The following is a 27,436-nucleotide window of genomic DNA, read 5'->3' on the forward strand; positions in this document are numbered from 1 at the left end:
TTACTACTTAGAAGACTGAATGTATACCAGATTTCATGCTCAGCCCTCCCATTACTCCTCAGAATTCAAATTATTAGCATATCCAAATGTTAGTATTTAGTATTTCAGCTTCCTGCAATCTCCTATGACTCCAGGCTTATTTGACTAAACTCTGATGTTACATTTGAGTCATCTCAAGAGAACAATGTTCTATATGATGTCGTGGCTTTGGCCACTGACACAATTTGAATTTTTTTCCTTTGTAAAAGAACATGTGGAACTAACTGCAGCCATTACAATTAATACACAGTTATATGCACATTCTACTGCTCTCTCAATACCAGAACAGAACGAAACCATTTATTTGACCAGCTATCCACCACATTTGTTACTAAGCATCACAAGGTGGTAAAGGCTTATCAAAGTAAGCTGAATAGTGGAGGTTAAATTTACAACTTGGAATACCTGAAATTTTTACAGATACAGCAGGACCTGGGAAAACATTCAGCTACATGACTAGGAGAAAACTTCAGCCTAGTTTACAGTGTTGAGCATAACAATAGGTGGTGAAATTTGCTTGTAATTTCGATGATATTAATTAGCAGGCATGCAAATCACTGTTACAGCCACAGGAAAGCAAGATAAAAAAGTTATTTTGAAGTAGGTGAATTATTTTGTCATCCATTAATATTGTATGTAACAGCAAAACAGTTTTTCCAGCAAGGAAAATCATCAAACATTGCTTTGCTTTTAATGCTCTGTTATTCTCAGCAGGCTGATGCAGTACAGAAATCATGTGTTGACTAGATCAATGGTTCATGAGCATTTCTTTTTTTAAAATGTAAATATATGATGAAGTTCTCTGCAATGAATAACACAGATTATGCCAAACTTAAAAACTTGGAAAGAAATGCATTTGAATCCAGGGACAAAACAAGGGTAATCAAATAGGAGGTACCCACCTGAAAATACATCTACTAAATACAGAGGGTCTTTAACTCTTCGAAGTCCACATATCAAAAGAAACATATGTAAACTGTCTGTATCTGGAGGAATGCCTGTAACAAAGAATTTTAGAAAGCCTGAAAGCAGATAAAAAGCTGAACACTCAAAACTGTTTCATGAATGAGCACATACAGTGGTAAATGCTGCAGTAGGGTGGACTGGGAAAAAAATCTCACTGTTGTTTCCTTTCACATCAAACCTCCAATCAACTAAGTGGAGAACCTAATCCTGCACATCATTTTATATTATTTAGATATATTTAGATTATTTATATATTTAGATATATTTAGATTATTTCTAGAGCCAGTGAACAAGCAGGATTTGGAGAAAATCTGGTGGCCAGTATTCTTCAACACCAGAACCCAGCTTTGGCTGACTAGGCAGCTATACAAACCAGTCTGTTTCTCAATATTTGTACACATAAAAAGAAGAAATTTGCATCCATAAAATAACTCAACACCTATTTCAATGATATTGTGAGGTTTCATTAATCAATGCCTGTAAAGATTTGAGCTCTTGATCTGGCTTTTTTTTTTAAAAAGATCAAATAAATGTCCCATCTCTCTCTAATATCCTGCACTGCCACAGAATAATTAAACAGAAGTTAAATTATTGCACAGCATTTATTTTAAGCTTCGTGTTAAGAAAAACAAATGAAAAAAAGTTGAGAAAAAGATCTCATCGTGGGAATTTTTAACAGCGAAAATCCCTTGCAAACACACAGCAACAGCTCAAGAATATTTTTGTAGGCTAGATTAGAAAATTAGATCTGATGTAGGATGTGGCAGTTGTCATTAGCTGTATGACAGCACAGTTCATTCATTCATTCATACTTCAGGAGAAGGGTCGGTATGTGATGAACTTGGCAAAATGGTAAAACAGCATAATTCCAAAATTGCTGAATGAACACATGTAACAACAACATAATTTACTAAAGATTAGAGGGGTTGCAATGTTCATTTTTGATTTACTGTACTGGACAAATCAGTTTCCCTCAGTTCACCTATTTATTGGGCTCCTGGCAAGGAATGCTGACACATGCTATCTAACAGGATGAAGTTTAACAGGTAGACACAGCTGCTCCTTTCTCTGAGGCCTCCTCTTCCTCCCTTTCCCTGCCACTCTCCACCAGTTGCAGGAACAATTCAATTGCTTGTACAGCACCACTGAATTCCTGCAATTTGTAACCTAACATCCCTCAGCCTTGGTCCCAGTTTACTTCCCTCACAGTGCTGTGCAACTTCCAGGCCCTGGAAGAAACACACCAGGAATATCTGGATTAACATGACCATTGCAATCTCACCTCTGTTTTGTGGGAGGGGAAGAATCAAAAGACTCACTACACACTCAAGCTATTGCTTTTAAAATTAAAATCCAGCTCAGGGACTTTTAACTCCCTGTCACAAGATTCATTATCGAGTCTGTTTCATTTAACTAAAACAGCCTGAGTTGTCAAGAATGGCTGCAGCAAATGTGGTAAGTAATATTTTACTGGTTACTGAACCAAGAATTAATTTTTAATTTATAATACACAAACATTTGGATTGAAAAAGCCATTCTTCTGGTGCAGCGGGCCATTAATACTGTTTGTTTTTAAGACAGGCAGCAGTGGTTTCAATTCATGACATAAACTCACACAAAACAAAGTACTGGAAAACTTCAGTAAAATTTCAATTCAACTATCTGCATGGTACAAATACTCCTTTTAAATTATGAACTCCCACCTTTCAATGTTCAGCACTGGCTATTTTGGTATAAACTTAAAAGTTAATGCTGAAAACTCGGCCAGACAGTAGTGAGAACCGAGTTCTTCCTGTTCTCACGTGGAGACCATTCAATTCTTCATAGAATCATAGAATCAGCTGGGTTGGAAGGGACCTCAGAGATCATCAAGTCCAAACCTTGATCCACTACTGCTGCGGTTACCAGACCATGGCACTGACTGCCACATCCAGTCTCTTTTTAAATATCTACAGGGATGGAGAATCCCTGGACAGCCCATTCCAATGTCTGATCACCCTCCCCATAAAGAAATTCTTTCTAATGTCCAACCTAAACCTCCCCTGGCATAACTTGAGACCATGCCCTCTTGTCTTGCTGAGAGCTGCCTGGGAAAAGAGACCAACCCCCACCTGGCTCCAACCTCCTTTCAGGGAGTTGCAGAGAGTGATGAGGTCTCCCCTGAGACTCCTCTTCTCCAGGCTGAACACCCCCAGCTCCCTCAGCCTCACCTCGTAGGACTTGTGCTGGATCCCATCACCAGCCCAGTTGCCTCCTTTGGACCCGCTCCAGGACCTCGATCTCCTTCCCGAACTGAGGGGCCCAGAACTGGACACAGGACTCGAGGTGTGGCCTCACCAGCACTGAGTACAGGGGCAGAATCCCTTCCCTGGACCTGCTGGCCACGCTGTTCCTGATACAGGCCAGGATGCCATTGGCCTTCTTGGCCACCTGGGCACACTGCTGCTGGCTCATGTTCAGCTTCCTGGCAATCCAGGAAGTATAAAGTATAGCTTTGTTTCACACCCTCACTAGGTACAGAAATCAAAGCATTTTAAGCTTTCTCTTGGGAAAGCTGCAAAACTTCTATTGCAAGCTGAGTTTGCCAATCTCCACGAGCATAGGGGCCTTCCCCAAGCAACATTTGGGCTGTCACGCCATACAATGAGTGCGAGGAACAAGGGCAACCTGGTAACCCGCGTTCTGCCACGTGGTCAAAAAATGTAGCTGCTGTGATGGAGACATCAAAGTATTAGCTAACTGCCTACAGTCAATAAATTTGTAGTAAAAAAGGTGCTTTACAAAGGCCTGAGTATAAGGGGACTGCCAACCATTTGACTGAATGGCTTGTCTAGCCTCCTTAATAACCTTCCAGTCTAAAGGTTGCCACCCCCTCTGATCATGGCTTACAGTTACAACCGCGAATGCCTGACGTACAATAACACCATGCAGACATGCATCCCGAATAATTCCCGTCCATCGCACGCCCCTTCCCCCTCCCCCCTCGTCCGGATCCTTTCGAGACCTCCCCTCCTCCAGCCCCTTCCCCAGAGGCGCGATAGCTAAGGCAGGCAATGAAGAGGGGGGGGGGGGGGGTCCCCAAACCCTCCGAGAAAACGTGAGGGGCAAGGTGGGGATTGATTCATAAGTCACGTTCCGATGGCTGCCTCCGCATGCCTCGCAGTCCCTGCTGCAGCTTCTCCAAGCGTCCTTTGAATTCCCGCAGGTCGTAGTCTCCGCCTCCCTGATGTATCCTTTTAAGGAGACGAGCACTATCGGGCTCCTGGCAACCGGACCTCCTTTGGCCCCACTTCCCTCCTTCCTCGGGTGGCTCCTGCACCGCCCCGTTCGCTGCCTCAGGGCTGAGCCACCGCTGCCGAGGGCTGCGCCGTGGCTCCTTCTTAGGGCTTTAATGAGGAGCAGTCGGCTAGGGGTCCTGTTACAGGAAGAGGCGGAGCTGGCACCTCATGTGCCTTCCTCTCTGCCTGCGGCACTTGAGGCTGCTGCGAAGCCTGCGGAGCACTCCCGGTATTCCCGGCACCAAAGGTGGCGGGAACAGAGAAGGACCGACAGGCTCAGCTTTTTGTGACCCCAAGGTGATAAATGCGGTCTGCGCAACTTCCTGCTTAGCTTTTCATAGAATCGTAGAATCGGCTGGGTTGGAAGGGACCTCTGAGATCATCAAGTCCAACCCTTGATCCACTACCGCTGCGGTTACCAGACCATGGCACTGACTGCCACATCCAGTCTCTTTAAATATCTCCAGGGATGGAGAATCCACTACTTCCCTGGGCAGCCCATTCCAATGTCTGATCACCCTCTCTGTAAAGAAATTCTTTCAAATATCCAACCTAAAACTCCCCTGGCATAACTTGAGACAGTGCCCTCTTGTCTTGCTGAGAGTTGCCTGATAGTTTAATTCTTTCAAAGACTCAATCACCAGATGCCACATTTTTGCCAGTTTGATCGCGCCCTTTGAGCCCCTAGAGACCTTCTCCCAGAGGGTATCGCCTACCTTTTCCCAAAGTGCAATCTCAAAAACATTATTCCTGTCTTTAAAATGGTTGTGCTGCTTTGCCCACAGCAGTAACTGCCCCAAAGCATGGTCATCACACTTAATCTGTCTTGTGGAGAAGATTTGGTGAAGGAGTTTCACTGCTGCCTGTTCTCTCTTGCTCAGCAATGCCCCCATCTCCTTCCTGGCCTCCTGGGAAGCCTATCCCAGGTTTTCAGACCTAGCTAGGTTTTCCCTCAATCTGGGCTCACCGCAGCACAATCCCGTGGAGTGTGTTCTCCAGAGCCGGGGCAGCTCTGCTTCAGTCAGCCTCCTCTCTACCCTCGTCCAAGGTTTTTTTTTTGCTGCACCTTTTTTCAGCAATCCTCAGGCCTTGTCTGTGTTTGGGTGCCAGTTGTGGCGAGAGGGCTCAGAGTAAATGCCGGACAATCAATATTATTTAAAGTCTCTTTTTTTAACTTCAACAACTGTGTTTATATACAGAACAGCATGTCTCACCAGATACATTCAGTTGATTGCTACATGCCAACTTCCTCATGTTCTTGTTCATCATCTTGTCACCTTTCAGAGTCATGGTCAATTCGTTAATACCCCACATACATGGCCGTTACCTTGTAGAAACCCCACACTTGGTAATTGGCATTTTATCAATAAATTACTGTGGTATTTAAAGGTACTTCTCTCAAGAATCTCATCAATAACAGTCTAATTATTTCACTAGTGAAATTACCTACAATAATACTTAATAATGAAACTAGCCCACTTATTTAACCTTTATTATTTTGAAGAGATATTCATGACCTTGAACTCTCACTGCAGACCATCCCCTTTATGCAACTTCACAAAGCTTTCCTTGTTTATCATGAGAGTTCATGCACTTTTCTCTGAACTAGCAGATATTAGGTACACAGACTGGATCCTATGTGGCATTTCTAAAAACTGTCACAGAAGGGTTAGTGGAAAAAGGACTTGCCTCTTCCAGTCCATTTAGTAAGACTCAGTTGTAGTTTTATTTTATTGTATGCTGTAGATCTTATTCATCACCTGATTTATTTTTACAGGCAGACCTTTCCACACTCAATCCACTTAGAAGCATATAAATTCATTCCTGAGAAGACTGCTTTATCAGCACATCACTGCCACTCTTTAGTGCTGGGAGCTTAATTGTTCTCTGTCTACTTAGGACCAAACTTCAGCATCACTTGGGAATCTTTTTAGCTTTCTACTCAGTCACAGAAAATGGTTACATTCACACATTAAGATGATGCCTGCATCAGTGATTTCCCACCTGTTGCCTTCTCAAGCCTTTCTAGCACTCCTGCTGTGGAAATAAAAAGGTAGCCATCTCTACCAGAAAGCAATCATTTTAGTATGCTTTGCCCTCACAAGAATGCTGGAAAAGAGAGCATGGTAAGAGAAAAACTACAATAGATGCCTTTACCAGCTATAAGCATCAGCTGGGTGAGAACTGAGACCTAAAAGAAGATATTTTTTCTTTTTCCTTGAGCTTTCAGTATGTGATTTTTTGTTATCATTCTGTCTTTCCTAGATAGACTACTTAATCTGTAAGAAGATATTACAGCCTTGTGTGATTCAGTTCTGAAACGGTGATACATCAATAGAGCTCAATCAACTGATTTGCTCTTTTGATACAATCTCTGTGTCACACTTGTTTGAGTGACATACAAACACCCAAATAGCAAAAAAACTGCTTGTGTGTGTTTCTCCTCATTTCTGTTAGCGTTACAAAAGCAAAGATTTGCAACAGCACACTTTGCTTCATTATCTCTTAGCTCATGCATCCTTCTGTTTGCTTTAGAAAAAAGAGAAAAACGGAAAGATTTGTATATAATAACTGACAATAAAAAAAAAAAAAGACTGCATGGTTCATGTTTTCCAGCTGTTCTTCACAATCACTATATACTAAATGCAGGTCAAGTCTTGCCATTGCAATCAACTCCTTCAGTGTGTGTCAACTCCTGTGATCAAGTCTTCCAAGTGTTGGTGTCAAACAAATTCTTTCATGTCAGGAAGAGATGCTCCTCTAAACATGCATTGTCAGTATTTGCCTATGACTGCAGTCTGATTTCTTAGGTTGGCTTTATCTATAAAAAACAGTTGCCCACTGGCCACAGCCAGTCCTGAGCCTGCTTAGTGGGTTACCTGTTTAGCAAGAGATGAGAGGTCAAAACAAGTGATTGATATGGTTATAAAAACTCATTCCTTGCCTCAGCTGGACAGTTTCTTGTCCTAATATTCCATGCAGGACCATGGGGATGTAACAAATAAACTGCAGGTGAGCTGAAATCAGTCAGACACAGTGGCAGATTAAGACTGACACAGAACTCCTGCAGTCATACAACTCCTTTTTCATGATGAGCAGAGGTGGTATCGAGCTGCTCAAAACTGAAACTGAAATGTGATTAATACTCAAGATTCACATTCTTCTGCTGGCTGTGATTCTGAGTCATAGTGTGGCTTAGAAAATTCCTCAAATCTAGATTTATCCATCTAGCCCTACCCAGGTACAGGGTTTAGCTTTTTGTAAACAGTTGTAAGGTTTTCAGTTGCAAGACAATGAGAGAATGGAGTATATTAAAGTGGAAAATGCTTTCACAGTGCAACCTGGAAATAGTAAGTTAATTATTTAAGATGTCACTGGCTCCTACTTTGTTCCTTATCTGAAACTGTGCAACTGTTTGTCATGTTAACTCTTTTACTATTATGACACACTGGGATAGTTTACATTTTGGCCTTAAAAATTTATACTTAGATGCTAGGATAGCAAAATGTGAATAGGGGCAGCTAACACAAAAGCCTAAAACATTTCCAAAGAATTAGTAAGGACGTAATTTTCTAAGAAAGACAAGAATAAGCCAAAGTGCTATCTAAACAGATTTTGAAAGAGCAGATTCATTTCATTCCATTCCTCCAGGAACTACCAGGAAAAAAAAAAAAAAAAAAAAAAAAAAAAATTAGTACTCATACATGTATAGTAAAAATAAATACAGTACTGCAAATCTTTAATCTTACTAAAAAGCTGCAGGCATCTAAGTGAATGAGCAATATCCAGCATTACCTTGCTGAGAGGTAAAGACACAATTTGAGAACATCTTACGTGAGCAATTTTTTCACCACTTGCTCAAATAAAGAGATTTAAAATATTTTTCTTTTTTAAAAGACTTTACTGTGGTTTTGTAGGGCGTTTTTGAAAATCTCTAGAGAGGAGAAAAATAAAGGACCGATGGAGTTTTTCATTAAGAAGTTGCTGATTTGGACCTGAACCAGCAACCCCACAAATCAAATTTCTTAAAATGTTTTAATTCCTTTACAGCTTAAAATCCAGTTTTTACTAGAGATTAAGTATATTTTATATCAATATTGGACTTGTAGTTCTAAGATACAAGTAAAAGATTGCTCAGTACCATAAAACAGCATTTCTTAGTAATATTAGGTTAAGAATTATCAGAGATTTTAAGATTGATTTTTCCAGTCCCTGTAAAGTTCACTGTTATGTTCTATAGACCTTTAGAGAACAGTATCAAGATCAGTTGGGCTTGGTTATCTATTTTTGGTTTTGTTCACAAGCTAAATCTAAGCCATGAAGAGATGGTGAGGGGGAACAACCTTTCTGATTTTCCTTTATGTTCACCTAAATCACAGCAGGTCTTTTACCACCACTCTTGAAAATTGTTCATCCATCTCTAGTGCACCTGGAAGTATTAACTGATCCCCTAGAAAGGGAAATCCATAGGTTTATTACAGAGATTTCAGTCTCTAAGATGGTTGTTTTATTTGAGTTTGAAACATAGATAAATCTATCCAACTCTGGCATGTATTTTTACTACTCTAAATCTTTCAATTCACAGTAATTCTTAACGTCCATCTCCCTACATAGCAGCAATACCATACGTTATCTCTTTTAATCTCAGGGCACCAAGAGTTTGATTTTGTGTCTCTTCCACAAGCCAACTATTAAAAACAAGATGCTTGGACCAGCCAAGTTTTCCCGGTTGTTTGATATAGCAGTGTCCTGCTACAGTACAGCTTCACCACACTGTCTTCCTTATACTCATCTGAAGGGACTTTAACAGAAGTCACTGATGACACAGAACTCCAATTATTAGCCCAATTAGGTCCTATTCCAGCAACACACCCACCTGAAGATGCCAATCATTTCTTCATGTTTTAGAGTTGAGCTTTTGTTTTACAAAGCCACTTGTTTTTTAGAAATTAAGGGGGGTGGAGGTAAGAACTATATATATAGTTATAACCATAACTATAATGTTTATGCTGCTATTTACATTCAATAGTGCTGGTTTTATCAGTGATTGCTGATATCTTTGGTAAGACAAAAAAAGTTAAATGAACCTGTTAACTTCCAGGTGCAGGCTACTATTCCAGAAAAATTATGCTGCAAAATTCTCCAATAATCCTTTTCCCCCCATTATTTCTAACAGTTCAGAAAATTTTAAAAAAGCTCCAAGCTTTAGGAACTGATGGAGAACACAGTTTACTGCTGCTATCATCATTATTCCTGTGGTCAGGTATATATCTGCACAAACTCTTACTAATTAATTTTTCTTATGTGGGTCTTTCTTCCCAGCATAGCTTTAGAAAAACATAATGCCTCTGTAAAACCCTGTCTGTGTGATGACAGGTTATGTAAACTTTCCAGGCTCTCAAAAGTGACATGCTATGCAGGTAAAAATTATCTGAGAGCAGAAAAATCAAGCTACAAAAGTATATTGCATATTTTATTTGATAGTGCAGTAAGCATCTGATCCTATGATTCTATGTCACCTTCCAGGAAGCCAGCTTTCATTCTTATCTGTTGGCTAAATGAGGTTTGCCAGTTCATTAGTATTGACTTTGTTAGTTATCTCCATCTTCTAATCACATGCTGTCCAAGTGTTTATTAAGATGTATGTCTTATGAGCTTCAGCCACATTCCACTGAAATCAAAAGGAGCCTTTCATCACAGTATGATGGGATCAAGCCTGGGATCTCAAGTAGCTGTGCTCCATCCTTGAGCTAAGTTGTTAGAGACGATCAGGCTCAGCTCTTGCAATTACTTCAGACTGTCTTGTCATTTTCTGCCAAGCAATTGATGGCAAAAGCCTGAACATTGTCTCTCTCAAGTCTGTGGATAGGCATCTAAAATTGCTAACAAAACTGATTATGATGCCTATAGATTCCTGTATCTATTCCTGCCTATCTATTCCTGTATCACTCAGAGAAAAACATTTCTGATCATCTGGTCTGACCTCCAGACTGAGGTTGTAATAGTTCCCTAAATAGTCTGAGTTACTAAATCTACTGAAAACATTGTCCTCCTGAAGTGTGTTGAAATCTGCATGTGCTTCAGCTTTTTGCTTTGACTACTGTTGCTTGCAGTCTTTCATCCATGTAATACAAACTGTGAAGCTGATGGTAACCAGAATGCAAATTCACTTTAAATCTTTTGTTCTTTTTTTTTTCTTTTCCTTTTTTTCAGATTTAGCCAATAAAGATTTAACAGCCAGCCTCTGAAAATGCTGCAGCTAGGAGCCAGCACACTAGCACTAAACAAACATGACCTCTGCAGCTCTCAAGTCTGCTGCTGAGGCCACATTCAAATTATTATGATTTTTTTACTGAGATTTTACTGCAACAATAATAACAACAATAAAAAAAACCTTTCCCAGCACTGCTTCAGTTTGTATTAGGCAATTGCTATTTATTTAAGCACCCAAACTATCAAATGATAGCTGGGATTCCTTAGCTTTTGCTTTAGTACCATTCACACTGGGGGCTGGGGGTGGGGACAAGGCACCCACAGTAAAATTTTTAGATGCCTTCTGCCACTCACTTAATTCTCCTATTACATTCTTTTTGAAGCCATTACAGTGATTCAAAGAGACTACTTATATACTGGTGTTATATTTAACATGAGTCAAATGTTAAGGCTTTTCTATTACTGAAAAAAAATGAGTACAAAGAATATTCATAAGAAGTCTGTTATAATATTTCCCACAAAAATCATTGAGTGCCTTTATATATGTAATAGAACTTAATGAAAAAGTCTTTATAAAAAAACATAAATCATAAATGCCACAAGATGAACAAGATAGGATAGCTTTATCTGCATAAAAGCTTGGGCTCTTTTCAAGTGCACTTCACTGTGCAAGCCTACACCATCAAAATCATAATCTTCTGATCAAAACTGCCTTCTGTTTTTCATAGTTTTCTACTGATTATTCCAAAACTGCAAAAATCCAGAAAATTCAGTGGGAACTCCTCTCTTTGGTAAGCACAATGGAACAGCAGCCTTCCAGCACCTGAGGGGTCTACAGGAAAGCCAAGGAGGAATTTTTGGTAAGGACATGTGTTGCGTGAGACGAATCTCGCCTTGGGCGCGAGCTCGGTTTGGGAACAGAGTCAGTCGAGCTAGTGTTGGTTCGGATTAGTATCAGGGAGCTAACTTCGATCCGTCAGGCTCTGGAACCCGCTCAGGAACCACACCCTACCGAACCCGGGCATGCGCATCTGGGCTAGCCCCAGATGGGCACAGGCGGGGCGGGCACCGTCCGGCAAGTCCTGGCACCTGCTGCCTACAGACATGTAGAGTTAGGACAAGGGCTTTAAACTGGAAGAGGAAGTGTCCCTGGCCATGGCAGGGTGGTTGGAACTGGATGATCATGAAGGTCCCTTCCAACTGAAACCATCCTATGATTTAGATTGAAAAATCTGCCTCCAAATGCACTATTAAAAGTGTAACTTCTGCCACCAGAGATGGACACAGAGACTGATAAGATAAATTAGACAAAATAGTCATAAAAACCACTACTGAATAACCTCATGCTAGTTTCAAGTTATTATTTAACAGGCACAGATGTTAGAGTCACATTCTAGTTTGCTTTTCATGTACATTATGAATTATTTTGCACTTTAGCATTGGTAAGCACTAGGAAAAAAACCATCTCTAACATGTTAGATGAAATGCATTTTAGGGGGAGATTCCCCCTCCTCAATCTATTGACTGCACTTTTAATCATAAAATAGTTGGACTTGAGATCAAATCAGCACTAAGGCTGTGCTAGCTGGTGACAAATCATTTCACTTCAGAAAATTATTAATCTTGGTGGCACTGTGCTTGTGTGCTGTGATTTACTGAGAACAAAATAACCTCAATGCTCAGTTTAAAATTGGACACCAGTTTTGAACAATGGCACACATTTACTGATGTGATAAAGCAACTGACTGGTGATGATTCATTTGTAATAGAGTGAATATCTGTCCCATCAGAGATCTCATTGATGAATATAATATTGAGATACTTTTGCCACAGTAAAATGCCTACAAATTCTTCTGGGGAAATGCAGCTGTAGCAATTAAAACATTGTCAAGATCAGGTGACTTAAAATTAGGTTATCTGCCTTACACACCATTACTTTGGTGAAAACAGGCTCTAGATCAAGACCATGTAATAAAACATCAACACAAATTTCTGTTCTTCACCACTTCTTCACCTCACTCTTTTGCAACAGCCAAGTAAATTCTTGCCACACAGCTGTAAAGCCCAGCATGCTCATAATGTTAGCCTTAATTCTAAATTTCTTTCATCAGTTACATCCAAGAATAAATATAGTGAATATAAGAAAAAAGTAAGTTTTACCTGCATTTTGTAGAAATCTATACCAGTCAAATGTTTCACTGGGTGTAGTCTTAATTCCTGTGTTGAAAAAAAGAGAAATTCAATGTATCCAACCAGTCACTGGATGGCTGAACTATGTATCGTTCTTGAAGTCTTGCCTTAAGGTAACAATATTCAGCATCTTATGTGAAATCAGACTGAACTCCTAAGCTACTAATTTCCATATACTTTGGAGAGAAATCAGTGTTACCTTATCTTTGAGATTCCTACTAGAAGGCACCTGGGAAAACTTTTCAAAGCACCAATAATGAAAATTTAGGCTAAGAGACTGAAATACCGCCTCACAGAAAGTCAATGGCAAAAAGCTCAGCTTCAGTGGGACCAGGACTTCAAACTCCACACTAATATCAGCAAAATATTTTTGAGGCAAAGAAAGTAGAAACATAAACATTGTGTGCTAGACACACAATTCAAATAAATTGAATGCTTTAGTCAATATTTCAAAACTCTCACCTTGAGTTTGGACATATATTTTCTTCCTAGCATCTGGCTTTAAAGAGAAAGAAAAGAAAAATAACTTTCATAAGTTGACGATAAATGATCTGTTGAACCTTTAAAAAACAAGAGGGTAGTAAAATGCACATGAATGATTCTCTTTTTATATTAAAAATTAAAACAGACCCTTAGAAAGAAACATTTAAATAGCACCAAACCAAACAAAGCCAGCATTGTAGATTACATTTATTATAAATAATTGCCATATCAAGGAATCAATTTTGCAATTAACACAATTACCAAACTAGCAGAAATATATATTTTTAGTTTACCTCTGTATTCCTTCTCATAATCATTAGCCTGCTTACCACACAGACTGGGAAAATTGTTCCCTAAACTAGAAAGACTTTCAACTATAACTCTAGAACAGCCCCAGTTCTCAAAAAATTCTGGTCTTGAAGGAAAAATTAGAGCTGCCTTTGAAACCACAGCCTACATTTATCCAAAGCACAATTTTACAATACATTAATCATTAGGCAAACCCCACTTACATCTAACCTTTTCAAAAACTGCTGTAAAATATATGTAAGCTTGTCTATACATGAAAACAGGCAGTAGAAGTTATTGCAGAATATTCCCAAATAAAAATTGCAGAAGTTATTTTTAAAAAGGAACAATAAAAGATGTAATTATTACATGTCCAAAGCTATTCTTGGAGTGCTACTATGCTAGTTGTTTAGTTTAGCTGATGAAATAAGCAAGTTCTTATTTCAATAGCTTTCTATAACTCTAACAATGTATTCCGTGAATTTATTTATTTCCATCAAAATATTGAAATATTGTTGGGATTTTTCTATCCTGAAAAAAACCAAACCTAAATAAATCAACAACAACAACACTTCCCAGCAAACAAGCAGAGCTTTTTTTCTCAGAGTATTTGTGCAAAGCTTTGTGTTCAGGCAATTCTTCAGTGTTGCAAAAGCAGTGGTTGCAATGCCTGCAAAGGAGCAAGCTAAGGAAGGAACTGCTCAGCTGGTGTAGTCTCCAATAGATTTGCTCAATATTGCCTTGAATGCTTCAATCTGGAATTCTACTCTTTATAGGAGTTCCACTGATGCCGTTGCTTCATTAGGTGTCAAAGCATCCAGAAATGAACAAATGAACAACTTCATTTTGAGTTCTTTTTCCAGCTGTATCTTTATATAAAGAGTGATAGCAAATATCACACGTTTGCTATTTTGAGACTACATCTTACCTCCTCTTCCATGCCAACAGCATTATTTAGAGAGGGACAGTCCTAGCAGGCTGAGTCATTGACTATTTGCCTGCTGTGGCTCTTTTTGTGTGGCTCTTTATTTTATATTAAGAAAAATTTGTTTAGTATGCTATTTTCTCAACGTTTCTTGGTCCTTCTCTTACCTATGAATAAGTAGCATTTTAAATTACATTTGATCTTCCAGTCCTAAAAAAATCCTTGCAATGGATTTTTTTATTCATTTTTTTGCAGCTTGCAAATCATTGCAAGCTGCAGGCCAGTTTCAGAATTTAAACTTGAAGGACAGGGGGAAGAGCTGAAATTCAGCACCAGGACAAAGATGAAGCAATACAGAAGCTACAAAAAGCAGATAGGGCAGAGGGCATCTTAAGCCAGCCCTGCCTCTGTAGATGACACACTGCAAAGTTCTGCCTCAAAACTCTGGTGGGTGAAGATAGGCTTTTCCTTGCCTAAACCCACTAAATTCCAAAAATAAGCTTAAATTAAACATCTGGTTTCATGCTCTGCTGGACCTTTAATGGCTTATGGTAAGTATAATCCTGCCAGAGCTTGGATCATCAAGAAGAAAACTGCAGGAACACTGTGTAACAGTGAACACAGACATATTCACACTTTACAGATCAATTTTCTGTTATGTTCTTTACCTTAAATGGTGTTAAGGAGAATGGAAAAATGAAATTGAATGCTAATAAAACTGGCTTAGGTGATTCTTATGCACCAGTTTTATATTACTGAAATAAAACACTGACCGTAAGCACAAGATCTGTTACAGTATTTCAAACTCACTTGGAATACAGATTATTACAAATGCTGTATTATGTACGTCATAATTAAAGATAATTTATCCAATGTAATAGAAAATAATTTGTGGGAAGTTACAGCCCTTGAGCATGGTGCAATTGCTCAAATGTTCATAATTTAAATTCTTAATTGACTGTCTAACTAATAAAGCACTCATTAGAGGAATAATGCAGTTCACATTAGTGTCAGTTAATATGCAAAAAGTGTTACAGTTCTGTGACCTAGGTGTGGAAAGATGTATTCATATTCTTTACCATTTGAATACAAATGTGCGGTATTTGCTATCACCCTTTATATAAAGATACAGCTGGAAAAAGAACCCAAAACTCCAACATTTGAGATACAGGTCAGCAGGTGGTATTTCAGTTTAGGACTCAAAAGACTTGCCTCAAATCCCCTGTTTGTCACAGACCTCCTCCTGGAGCACAAAGGTCTTTTTATCCCAGAGTGTTGCCCCTTACTGTCAGCCAAATAATTATGCTTACCCTCCACTGGCTCTGGTGCTGAATGCAGCTCTCTGTAACCCACTGCAAGTCTTTAGCCAACAAGTTAGTCAGAAAGCTGACCTCACACAGCAAATCAGCTGGGCCATCAGGCTGGATCAGCAAACCCTGCTGCTAGTGTGGAGTTTTGCACAGGTAACCAGTGCAGCCTCACAAAATCCAAAAGCACAACTTGTACTCAATGGAGCAACAGCTCTTTCTTGTCTTACTTTCCTCTTCAGAAACCAGGATTGACTGAGGAATGTTGACTTCAAGAATTTGTCTCAATTTTCTCCACTGTCACTCTGCTACCAGCTCAGCCACAGAGGGGTGTAAGAATGTTTACCCTGTCTGTTTTCAAACACGAGCATCAAATACTAAAAAAAATTGGACTGAATGCCTGAAGTAGACTTGCAACACAGCAGATGCAATGGTACTTACTAAATGAGGAGAAAGAGAACCAACCATTACTGCTGCCAGTTCTTTGCTGGATAAATGTTCTTCTCAAAATACACTTCCAAATGTATTTAAATACTGTATTTTTGGAGAAGAATAATTTTATCCTGTATTTTTCCACGTGTCATTTGCCACAATGTGTTTTGTTTTCTTTTCAGAAGGAGAGATGAGTTCTAAGAGTTAAGTGCTATTTATGTGCTACGTCTCTCTCAAGGCCCATTCAACAGAGCTGTATATCACACATTGCTGGGCTTAGCATCACTTCAGTTAACCTCAAGAAGTTAATTCTCCTTTCTCCAATGGTGACAAAACAAGTATTTTTGAATTATTCTTCTACACTATTTATTGCAAGTAAGGCTGTTTTGTGGAATTTTGCCAACCTAAGGTTTATTAAATGATGCAAAAAAATCCAATATATGCATTTGGCATCAGGAGAGACTCGATAACACCAATGATTAGTTTTAAATGTTACACAGAAGCACTTGCTAAACTGCTGTATACTCTTCAAATACTAAACAGTTCTCAAATGCCAGCTCTGTTTGACCTGTCAAAGTACATAAATATTAAATGCTTTCTCTGAAAGGAAAAACAGGAATAGAGGGTATGAAGATTATTGCAATTCTGTAGCATTATTCAGAAAACATTTCAGGAGAATGCACAGTTGGTAACACTATAAGCATCATCATGTAAACATACCCACTTTGCTGCTGCCAGTTCCTTCATTTTCATTGTGAAAGCCACTGCAAACCTAGTTAAATGGACAAAAAAGTGGGGATCATCTGCTTAAAGTGTTTAGATATAAAAACAGAAAATTACTTCAGAAAAAAAAGTAAGAGCAAAGGCTTATAAAAGTGATTATAGATGGAAAGATGGAAAGCAGGCTTTGTTCTAACAGAAAATACTGGTACAATAAATGGTATCTCTTCAGTCTTTACTACTTAGGGATCCTGAGGGGTTAAAGTGAGGATTTCTTAAAGTAAGAGAAAACCCAAATAGTGAGAACATCCCCCAGTTTATCTAGATTAATATGTACAGCTTCAGCAGAGAGTTAGCATTTCCTGGTTCCCCATCACTGCAGGCTGCAGTAGCTTTCTTCACACTCAGCTACCTAAAGAGGGATCTTAAGCCCACCAAGTTTCATACTATTGTTATTTGACAACACCCAGAACTGCTGTATACAACTCAATGCAGTTGAGTTGAACTCAAACAGATGGATTTTTAAAAACTTTCCCCAATGTTCTCTCCTTATTTATAAGTAGTCAAAGCTGTCAATGAGAAACAGATATCTTAGAAATAAAAATGTTATTCTTCAGGAAAACTATTAGAATAAAACAAACTAAACCAGAAGAAAGATAATCCAGTGAATGGACTTCAACTGTGGAATCTCACAGGCTTGGCACACTCAGCTCTGTAGCTCTGAGTGTAAGAGTCTGCTGTAGAGATGAAATCTGCAGTGCTCAGTTAGACACCTGAGAGTCCTTTATAGTAATCAGGGGAGAACTGAGTACCCAGAAGTGAGATTTACCAGACCTATTTCAGGCCAAGAGTCCATTACAAGCAGTCAGACATAATACTGATAGAAAGATGTTTTGACTGTTCTCTGGCCAAGACTTTCCTTGTTATAGGAAAGGTGTTTAAATGAATGAGTTGTAGAATAGTGTATGAACACTTCCTCTGTAATGTATATAAATCTTGGTGTCAAAGTAAGAACAAGCAAACAAAAGTGTACTTGACTAACTCAATGGCTAAGGTTTTCATCAGGGAGGAAAAGAGTTCATTTCCCAAGTGTTCTTCTTCCAATATTTCCCTTACAGCTGCTTAAAATGGATCATCTGGTCTTCTACTTATATGCCTTTGAGAAATGTATGTAGTATGCTATAATTCCATAAAAAAAGAGTTATGTCAAAGACAATTTAAAAGCAGCATTGATATGAACCATTTTCATTTTGGGTACCACATTACAGAGAGTTCAGCCACAGCACTGTGACCTACTTAGATAACCAAGTTATTCTTACTGGGAGCTTGGTGTAATACCAGGAAGTCATATGAGATATTCTTTTACAGAGTGAGAGTTAATAAAGAATCCTTGTTCAGAAGAGATCTTAAGAACATGCTGGGCTTTAATGTAGCTTTTAGACTGTGATGAAATACAAACACATGCTTTGACTGTTCTTAAGTGGAACTTCATTGTTAACTAGAACCATAGATGGGACCATTTCTGAAGATTGTCAGTCCTGTGGAATAGAAACGTTTGAATGTCTCCTTTGTATGAAATACAAGTTGTCTGTCCAGCAAAATTCCCGTTTATAAACATTTAATATAAAACAGAGGTTATCAGATATTATACTTGTGATTCAGCATTACTTTTTCATAGAATTAATGCAATGTTTCTGGTCTGACCCAGCTTGATGACAACTCAGCGGTTAGAGGTGAAGCACATTGCTAATTCACAACCAGAACAGTGCTTTTGCATTAGAGACATTATGACATCATTTGAGGACATGAAATCATGATCATTCATTAGAAGTCACATAAATGCTGAATTAAAACTCCTACTGTTGTTTGTTGAAACAAGCCTTATTCCCATACATTTGTTTTGTAGTATCTGTTTTATGAATTTCACACATACAACTTGACAGCTTTAAGGTTATGAAAGCCTTTGCAAAATGCTTGTTTTGTCAAGCTGCACATGTTCCCTTTCCAGGTTTTGCAATTATACTTTCAATACATCACATTAACAAGCAGAAAAAACTGTTGCTCCTATGTCTACAAAATATTGTTCAATACAAAAAAAAAAAAAACAAAAACAAACCAAACAAAAAACAACACCCTCGAGGAGTACAACCACCATTTAGAGGAATTTGATTAAAAATGAAATACTCATTATAAAGCTAGACAGTGTTCAATACTTTGTTTTATAGAATGTGGTAGTATATTGCACTGAACGAGTAATCTACAACTCATGGTACTTAGAATCCTGCAATTAATAAAGAAAAAAAATCAATGTTTCTTTTAATAACTCCACAATGAATAATACTAGTGATAATATTGGAGAAGAAATCCATCCAGAATAACCTCTGCAAAGCTGAATTACCTTTCCTGTAGCAAAGAAAATATTATGAGCTGCATAAGGATGCAGTAATATATTTTGAAGCATCATAGGAAATCCAAGCAACTTAACTCTATTTCAAGTTCCTAACTTAAATATAATTTTAAAAAATTCAGTAAAGCACAGGTTTTGCATAAGCTATATTAGCTATATTTGTGTCAAATCATATTTTAAACACAGAACTGGATCAAACAGATACACTCGAGAGTTTCTGGTTTTATTTACTTCCCATTTTGTGCAGTGCTGGGATGAGACTATGCTGATACTGACACAAGTTACATTTTTCTCTATCTTTAGACCAGTTCAAAGAACACCTTCTAGTTATTTGATAACACAAGTAAACATGTATATAAATTTTGTCTTGGACGGGGCCTTAAGTTGCTTTTCTACTACAAGTCAGCCTAAGACATAAGAGCATGCCCTAATGATTTTTCAATCAGTGTGATTAAGTGCTGTCTTTAAAATCTGTTTACCTACCACATTTTATAGGGCACTATAGACAGAACAGGCTGTCTATGCCAGTGTTCAGTTAGCTAATAATAGCTAGAACATACAGTGGCATTAGCAAAGACAAAGCTGAGACTGAAGCCTGCTGCAGATTCTCTATGTGTTTCCTCATTAAGAACGTGAACCAAAATCCATGCTGGAGTTACCTGTCTTAGCTAAAATGACTGGAAAAGCATCCTGAACAAGCTCTGTTCAGCAAGGCAGGTAAACTCTGCTTGTGTGTGCAAGCAGTGCCACTGGATTTGATATGATGTTCCCAGTGCTTCAATTTTATCACACCTGATACATTCAGAGACCCCTTTCTCCCCTGCAGAGCTCAGTTCTGGAGTGCTGACTCTTCAGAGTAATCAGTCATAGCATAGTCCATGAGGCTGAGTGACCTGCTGTAGCAGCTTACTGCCTCCAAAAAAACTCCTTCTTGTACCCTTCCACAAGCTGACCATTCTTATTAAAGTGGTAGAAAAGAAACCAAGAAAAAAAAAAAAAAAAAAAAAAAGCTATTTTATGCTGTTTAATGAGTTAAAAGCTGCTCAGCTGACTCCTGCATATGGAAGAGTGGGTCAAACAGCAAGCATGAGAAAGGAGACAGAGTGGAAGAGATGTAGCAGGAGAATCATCCCTGGTATCAGCAAGCTGTTACGATGGCTGCACATGAAATGACAAACTTAGCCTCTGTCTTTGTAAGACTTAAGCTGTCTGTTAAAATAACCATCCTTTGGAAGATTTACATCCATAAAATGCTCCAGTTTCCCAAAAGCAATGGGATCAGTGGCCCACCATGGACATAATCAAATACTTGAAGTCAACAGACCTTTGGACCAAGCAGAAGAAAACTCTTCTGGGGATGTTGAAACAGTGACAAATGCTGAAAAAAACCTTTTTGTTTCTTAGTAATTTTCTCTGATTTCTCATCAGTTCTTAACCTACATTTGATGACTACACTGACATCTCACCACAACTTTTCCAGACTTCAACACATCCTGAAAATACTCCCTTGTCAATTCACCTAACAAGTTGAGAGAGTTTGCTTAAGGACTCTCTTCAGCCTCTGTTTCTTCACTCACATATCTAGAGAAAGGATCACATTAACAAGAAAAAAGAACAAAAGCCCCTTATACTTGGTCATCTGCTTTTCAGTGAGGCACTCCATCAGCAAGCTAAATGTGAGGCCTTCAATAAGAGGTTTGATTCTGTGATGCAGCAGGACAAATGTCAGTTATTCTCAGTTGTTGATTCACTTAACTCAAACTGCTGGGCACCCTGCTCTGTATGTTAGTTTTAAACCAGAATATTTTATATGTTGGGATATATATAATATAAACCAGAATTTCCAAAGAAACAGAGGGTTTTAAAAAAAATAAACAACTTGGAGCAGCATTTGGCACTTCTGGCACAGGGCCTTGGGAAAGTAGGTCCAACCTTGTTTAGGCTCCTAACATTACTATAGTAGGATTTAATGAGAATATTCATACCTTCACCACTAACAAAGATTTGCCACTTAAATAATCATACTTACACCATTAATCACCATTAACCACCCCCTCTACTAAAGATACACTATTTAAGTACCAAATCTCTGTCATTTCATGGCCAGGATAGTTCTGTACAAAAGAGAACTGTATGGATATTGGTGGATATCTTTAGATGTGCATTTCTTTACCTAAATCTCTGCAAATATAAAGAGTTTAAAGTAAATTTATGAGAAATTAAAACCTGTGTGAATAAAAATGTATCTATTACAAGCACATCAAATAAATCACAGTCAAGTCAGTACAGTCAACCCATAGGCTGACTTTATAATGTCTACTTACAAAGTAGATTATTCTCTAGAGCAAGATGCTGCCAAATCCCAGATTAAGTATTCTTGCTAATATTCTCACTTCTTTTACCTGCCTTAGAATTTTATACTCTCATCACATGCATAGTTCTATTATTCCAGAAAACAGTTACGATTCAGTAGCCAAAGCATGGGATTAGTTAGCAAGAGCACAGATTCCATTAGCTTTTAATGGGTTTTGAGTCTTTTTGAAAATTCATAGCCCAAGAAAACAAGTTTCAGCACTGCCTCTGCCAACTTTTACATGGACAAATATGATGAAACAATTGTAACAGTAAATATAAAATTAATAGACTGCATACATATTATGAAGAAACTGTTCTGTCACTGAATCATAAAACAATATTTAGAGATTTTAGAGATAATAGGGATTTCAAGTAGTCTATCCTTTGTCTGCTGGCTTACAGTTCTTTCATTGATTCCTAGCATTTAAGGAACAGTTCCTAAAAGTCCTGTCATAAAAGTTCCTTTCATAAACCTTCCACACATGATTTTTACCTGGCTTCTTCCAGCACTGCTCCCATTACCCGACATTTCTCTTCACATTTGACATCTTCATTTACATCTGTCCCACCAAAGATGATTCCAAAAGGAATTCTGCTGCCTGCAAAGCAACGACTACAAAGAGACACTGACCAACATTTCAAAGTAATGACTAGACGGAGACATTAAAAGTGAAAACTGTATTGATAACAGTCTCACATATGTAAGCAAACGCCTTTGAAAAACAAACTGCACACAGTGTATCAATAAAGACCAAAAATAGGCTTTGCTTTTTCCTTTTTGATGTTGGATGGAAGGGAAGAGTGATCAAGGGCTCCATAAGTGACACTCTTTTCAGCACTGCACCAGTAAACAGGGCACTAGAGGTTACTGTGTTGATGAAAGGTCTTCCTATTGAGAACAGATAACTGACCTTGAATGTTCAAGGCTGTAAAACCCATTGATAACATCTTCAATAGCTAGCCACAGTGTCTTAGGGGATGGAGGAGAAAAGATAGGTTGAATTCACTGAACTCTCATCATTTAAATTCATTGTTAAAAGCAAATAAATAACAAAATCTTAAAGCAAATGAGGAAAAAGAGAAATATGTTGATAAAGATAGAAAACATAGTATGTCTTTGGAATTTACGCTTGAAAATTAAGTGAGCTGTAAGATACCATTAGCATTCCTAATGTGCTCATTACTAAATGAAAGAACAAACAAAATGAACAGAAGACTAATTGCCATTCTGACTACTGAAAGACTTTACTCAGCATTTTTACCTATAATACTCTAATTTTTGTAGCAGAAGAGAATTAATGTGCACCATAGCATGTGTGTAGTCTGAAAACTAGCACTAGATCTGATGAAAGTATCAAATTATATATCTTCATCCTACAGAGGAGCTTTGTACAGTACAAATATGATCTCAAAAATGGATTCACACTTGCCATTTCAGTAGGTGACAGCATCTGTAATTTTGAAACCTAGTGCTTTGAGTGTTTCATTAATGGCAAAATAATGTTGTTCTACACACTGAGATTCAATAGAAAAATTTATTTGCCTGGTAACATCCTGTCTCCTACAGTTTAGCTGGCATGAATGACATCACAACATTTAAATTTCATGTCCAAAAAAACCTGACTCGTTTTTGAGCAGAAAAATCAAATTAGGCTCTCTGCTTGCCTCGAGTTCATCTCATCTATATATGGCCAAGCCATTGTCCTCTGAAAGAACACATTTGCTGAAAGTATCTTAATATTAATATAATGCTCATATCTTAATGTAGTTAAAGTAATCCATTTTAAATGAACTATGTGCTTTAAAAGTACATTTATTTAGTTCTTTCCTCTCTTGATCAAATCTGCCACAGAGAAAGATTTTCAGCGTTTCCAGACAGATGGATAAACAGAATAACTGAATTACAGGTGGGTTTATACATTTATATCCACTTAAAACTGTTTATATTAATCCTCTTTCAGTGCCTTTTTAAGAAGTATTTTTATTGCAAAATAGAAAGAGAATTACCTTGCAGAAGTCTGCCTCCTTTATAAAGATGAATGGCAAGGGCTGCATCGAACTTGTCTGTGGAGGTTAGATTTGCTACTTCAGTTGGACTTTGAAACATGAAAGCATCTTTAAGAATGCAAATATGACCTGCAGCATGTAGATGATTCCTTCATTATTGGAACAAATAGAAAAAAAACCAACAAATAGTATTATTAATGATGTAAGCAGGCTAGTATATTAAATAGGATTAATCAAAATATTTATCCTTAATAGTTTTTGCTGTAAAAGATAATTGAAGTCTAAGAAAAAAACTAAACAAAAGTAATTACACAAATACTTTCAGTCATTTTTTAAGGTCTCAATTGCATAAAAGGAAAAAAAAAACAGAACCAGCAACAACCCACTCTAGTCTAGTGTCAGCTTTCATTCATCTTATCTTTATACAGTGGTTCCTCATATTAAAACATTGATTAAAAAAACTGCCAAAGTCAAGAATCTGACAGATTACAGGGAGCTTTACTTGAGGCATTTTGGTGATTTTGTTTTATACTCTAGGCTCATCAATCCTCCCACCAAAAAAAGAATCAGTTATCAATGTTTCCAATGACATCAGCCAAAAAAACATACAGGAGAAATCCATGCTTTGATAGAAACTAGCACACTCTATCCCTGACATGTGGTATTTATATTTTCAATACTATAAAAAGATCACAAGGCTGCTTTCTACTTATTGTGTATTGTTTCAGTTGAATTATTTTTCATAGCATATTAATTGGTCTGGCACTAAAAGCCTGCTAATTCAATATCTTCTTCGATAATGTCAGCTCTTTCCTTTCCTGATCATTTCATATCCTCCCAAGGATTGTAATTTTCTGTCCTGCAGAAGTTAGTCATTACTGCAGAAATTGGTGCTAAAAATGCTGTAAAATGTCTGGAGGCCTTGTAAGGAATGTATTAGCACTGCATCAGTCAGAGCTTCACTGGCACAATGGATATGGTGCTGTATTTGTTCCTTATTCTAAAAAGAAACTAATTTTACTTTTAACTGCACTGCTTGAAACAAAGCAGTAAATTATAATAAGTACTAATAAATAATAAAATACAGGCAGATTGTAAACTCCTTATTCACACTGCTAGGCAATTACTTACATCTGCTGTCCCATGAAGTTGTACCAAGTACCTGCTTGCCTCTTGAAAGAGGCTCTCAATTTATATCTAAATAACACTGCCCAAATCTCACAGCTGTGGAAAGAAAAATCTCTTAGGCAAATACTGGGATGCTGGTGCATGGATTCCAGAATTCTACAGGTGCTCATCACACAGACTGAAAGGATTTTTTTCCATCAGTATTCCAATTACTATAAACCACTACCATGTACAAGCAATATGTTTGCATATTACAATTAATTCTAAAATAAGTCCCTTAGGACATCAGGAATGAAGAAACTCAGCTAGGAATTTCAATCTAAAGTGTCTTTTTTCCCTAATACACTGGAAATTAATATCTTTCCTCCACTGTTTCACAGCTCCAAATCTCACTGCTGAATGAAAGCTGTTTCTGCACTAAATAGAGGGAAACACCCTCAAGTGTTCCAAAAACTCAGAAATTATGGATTACTTCTATCACTTCAATTTTTTTTCTATGCATAATGACTCAGGAGTGTCATTCATATACATCTTAAGAAAGAAAAAGTATCAAATTATTCCCAGAATACTTTGCATTCCCAAATGTAAAGCCTGAATCCCATAAACATAGCATTGAGTTCAATACAATCAGTCAAGCTTCAGATTATGCATATATGGAAATATATGTGAATAGAAGCAGAGTTATCAGGTAGCATTTAAGAACTGAAATTTACAGGGATATTTTCATATTTTTAAAATGAATTTTCATCTTTATAACAGCAAAAATAAGTAGACTATGATTTTCAGACATATCCTGTTATCAAGGAATATAAGAGGATGCTGCAAAGCTACTGCAGGAATCTTTTTTTTTTTTTTCTTGCAGGCTGATTTATCTATGAAGTCACAGATGTCCCTGAATAGACCCAAGACAAAGGAGATACATTACCCAGCTTTTCTCCTCCTGGCAACCATGTATTCACATTATTTTGCCATTTCATAAACAAATACCTCTCCAGTGCTATAGTTTTGAAACTTGCTTTATTTTCTGTTATGTCTTCCCCTCAAAAACATTTATGTTCTACTTTTCTACAGATACTTCAGTTGAATTACTTAAAGACAAAGAATGTTTGATTTCCAAAAAGTTCCTGCTAGGTAGATACTCTGACACTTGAACAGCACAAATTACACTTGACCCAAAAGTATTAATTCTCTTTTTCTAATCTATCTATTGTGTAAACAAGGTGCGCATCAGCTATTGTTAAATCTATACAGTGAGCAGAGACACTCCCAATGCCTTTTCTGAAACCTGGTCAGAGCTGAATATTTGTGATTCGCACTGATGTTGATGGAATTACAAGAGCTGAAACCTTGCTTGATCTTCTCAGTTTTCCTTGTAATCTATACTAATTTTTTTTTTCACACTTGCTAAAGCAAAGTATTTTCAATTTTCTTTCTTACTCACATTTCTCCTTTAAACTACACAGGCAAATTGGGTTGGCTTAAATGAAGTATGAATCAAATCCACTGTAAAAACAGAAATTAAAAACATGAGTAAAAATGGGGAGAGAATCCTGCAGAATATGTCCTGCAGTAACAATCCTTTTGAAGGACCAAATAACTTTGTGAAGTTTAATTCTGCCCTATAAACAGGTCTAGGCATGCAAAATATTTTGGGATGCATATAGCAAGTGCAGGCTGCATAAATGTCTCAGTTGCAGAGGTAGAGCTAGAATTCCTGCCTTGCAGCTGTCCTGCTCTGGGCCACACAAACAAGACCAGGAATTTACTGGTTTACTGCAAACCCAAAGAGCTCAAAGATCTATCATCTACCCTGAAGAGAAGAGGATCTCCTGCTGTATTAGTGCTCTTCTGTGTGATTTAATGGCAGCACATAGTGTAAGACTACAGAGAAGAAAAGTTAGGGCTCAGAATTACTCCAGTGTCTCAACTGAAAAATAATTGTAAGGAGGAATGATAAGCACTATTGAATTTGTGGGTTTAATTCTCTTGCAGCTGATTACTTGGAGATTTTCAACATGGCTATTTCAACTGTTCCTTTTCAGATGAGAACTGAAACAATCTTTCCCTCTCTAAAGCATATTTACATATTGACAAAATACTCAATCTAAATCTTTCTAATTAACCAATTAATTCAAGATTTCTATTCTTCTTTACTACCAAGTAATAAAAGATGAACAGAAAATTTCAAGAGGCAGAGAAGATTAATTTTTCTTCTCTAACATGTTTTTTGATCTAATTTCTAAGGCTGAAGAATGGCAGCCTAACCAAAGACTTTTGCGTAGTGTTTTGTTCTCTACCCATTGCTTATATTTTTCAAGGTAATTAAGGATTGTGCAGACCTACATGAATACAACCCACACATTATATCACTCTTTTTAGTGAGCTGATCCCCAGCCAAATTAGATTCTAGTGTCTTTGTCATCAGTTACTTTAAACTCAGGAAATTAATATCTTATTTATGAAAAGATGAGGCAGTTATAAGAACTGCTGTTACATCATAAACATAGTATAGCCAGTGATATTAGCCTATAAAATGAATTTATGCTGGCAAGTATCCAACCTGCAGACAACTTCATTGTTCCATATATACTTTACCAAAAATTGCCACTGCTCAATACAAAAAAAAACCAAACCCAAACAAAAAACCCACAAAAACCCCATGTACACAGATACAACTGAAGCCAAATGTTAATTGAAG

At 37.7% G+C, this 27,436-nt stretch overlaps 1 protein-coding gene across 2 annotated transcripts in view; it reads right to left on the bottom strand.

Moving 5' to 3' along the window:
• GLT1D1 (glycosyltransferase 1 domain containing 1) overlaps nt 1–27,436 on the bottom strand; it is a 49,144-nt gene that overhangs the window by 14,862 nt on the left and 6,846 nt on the right. For both annotated transcript variants that reach the window (XM_071763762.1, XM_071763763.1), the window contains exons 2-7: nt 23,611–23,759; nt 22,097–22,202; nt 16,842–16,893; nt 13,149–13,185; nt 12,657–12,713; nt 942–1,037 (exon numbers count right to left, since the gene is read on the bottom strand). In XM_071763762.1, coding sequence (XP_071619863.1) covers nt 942–1,037; nt 12,657–12,713; nt 13,149–13,185; nt 16,842–16,893; nt 22,097–22,202; nt 23,611–23,759 — 497 coding nt within the window. The remainder of the gene's footprint in view (nt 1–941; nt 1,038–12,656; nt 12,714–13,148; nt 13,186–16,841; nt 16,894–22,096; nt 22,203–23,610; nt 23,760–27,436) is intronic.

Source organism: Heliangelus exortis, chromosome 19, assembly GCF_036169615.1.
Source record: "Heliangelus exortis chromosome 19, bHelExo1.hap1, whole genome shotgun sequence".
NCBI lineage: Eukaryota > Metazoa > Chordata > Aves > Apodiformes > Trochilidae > Heliangelus > Heliangelus exortis.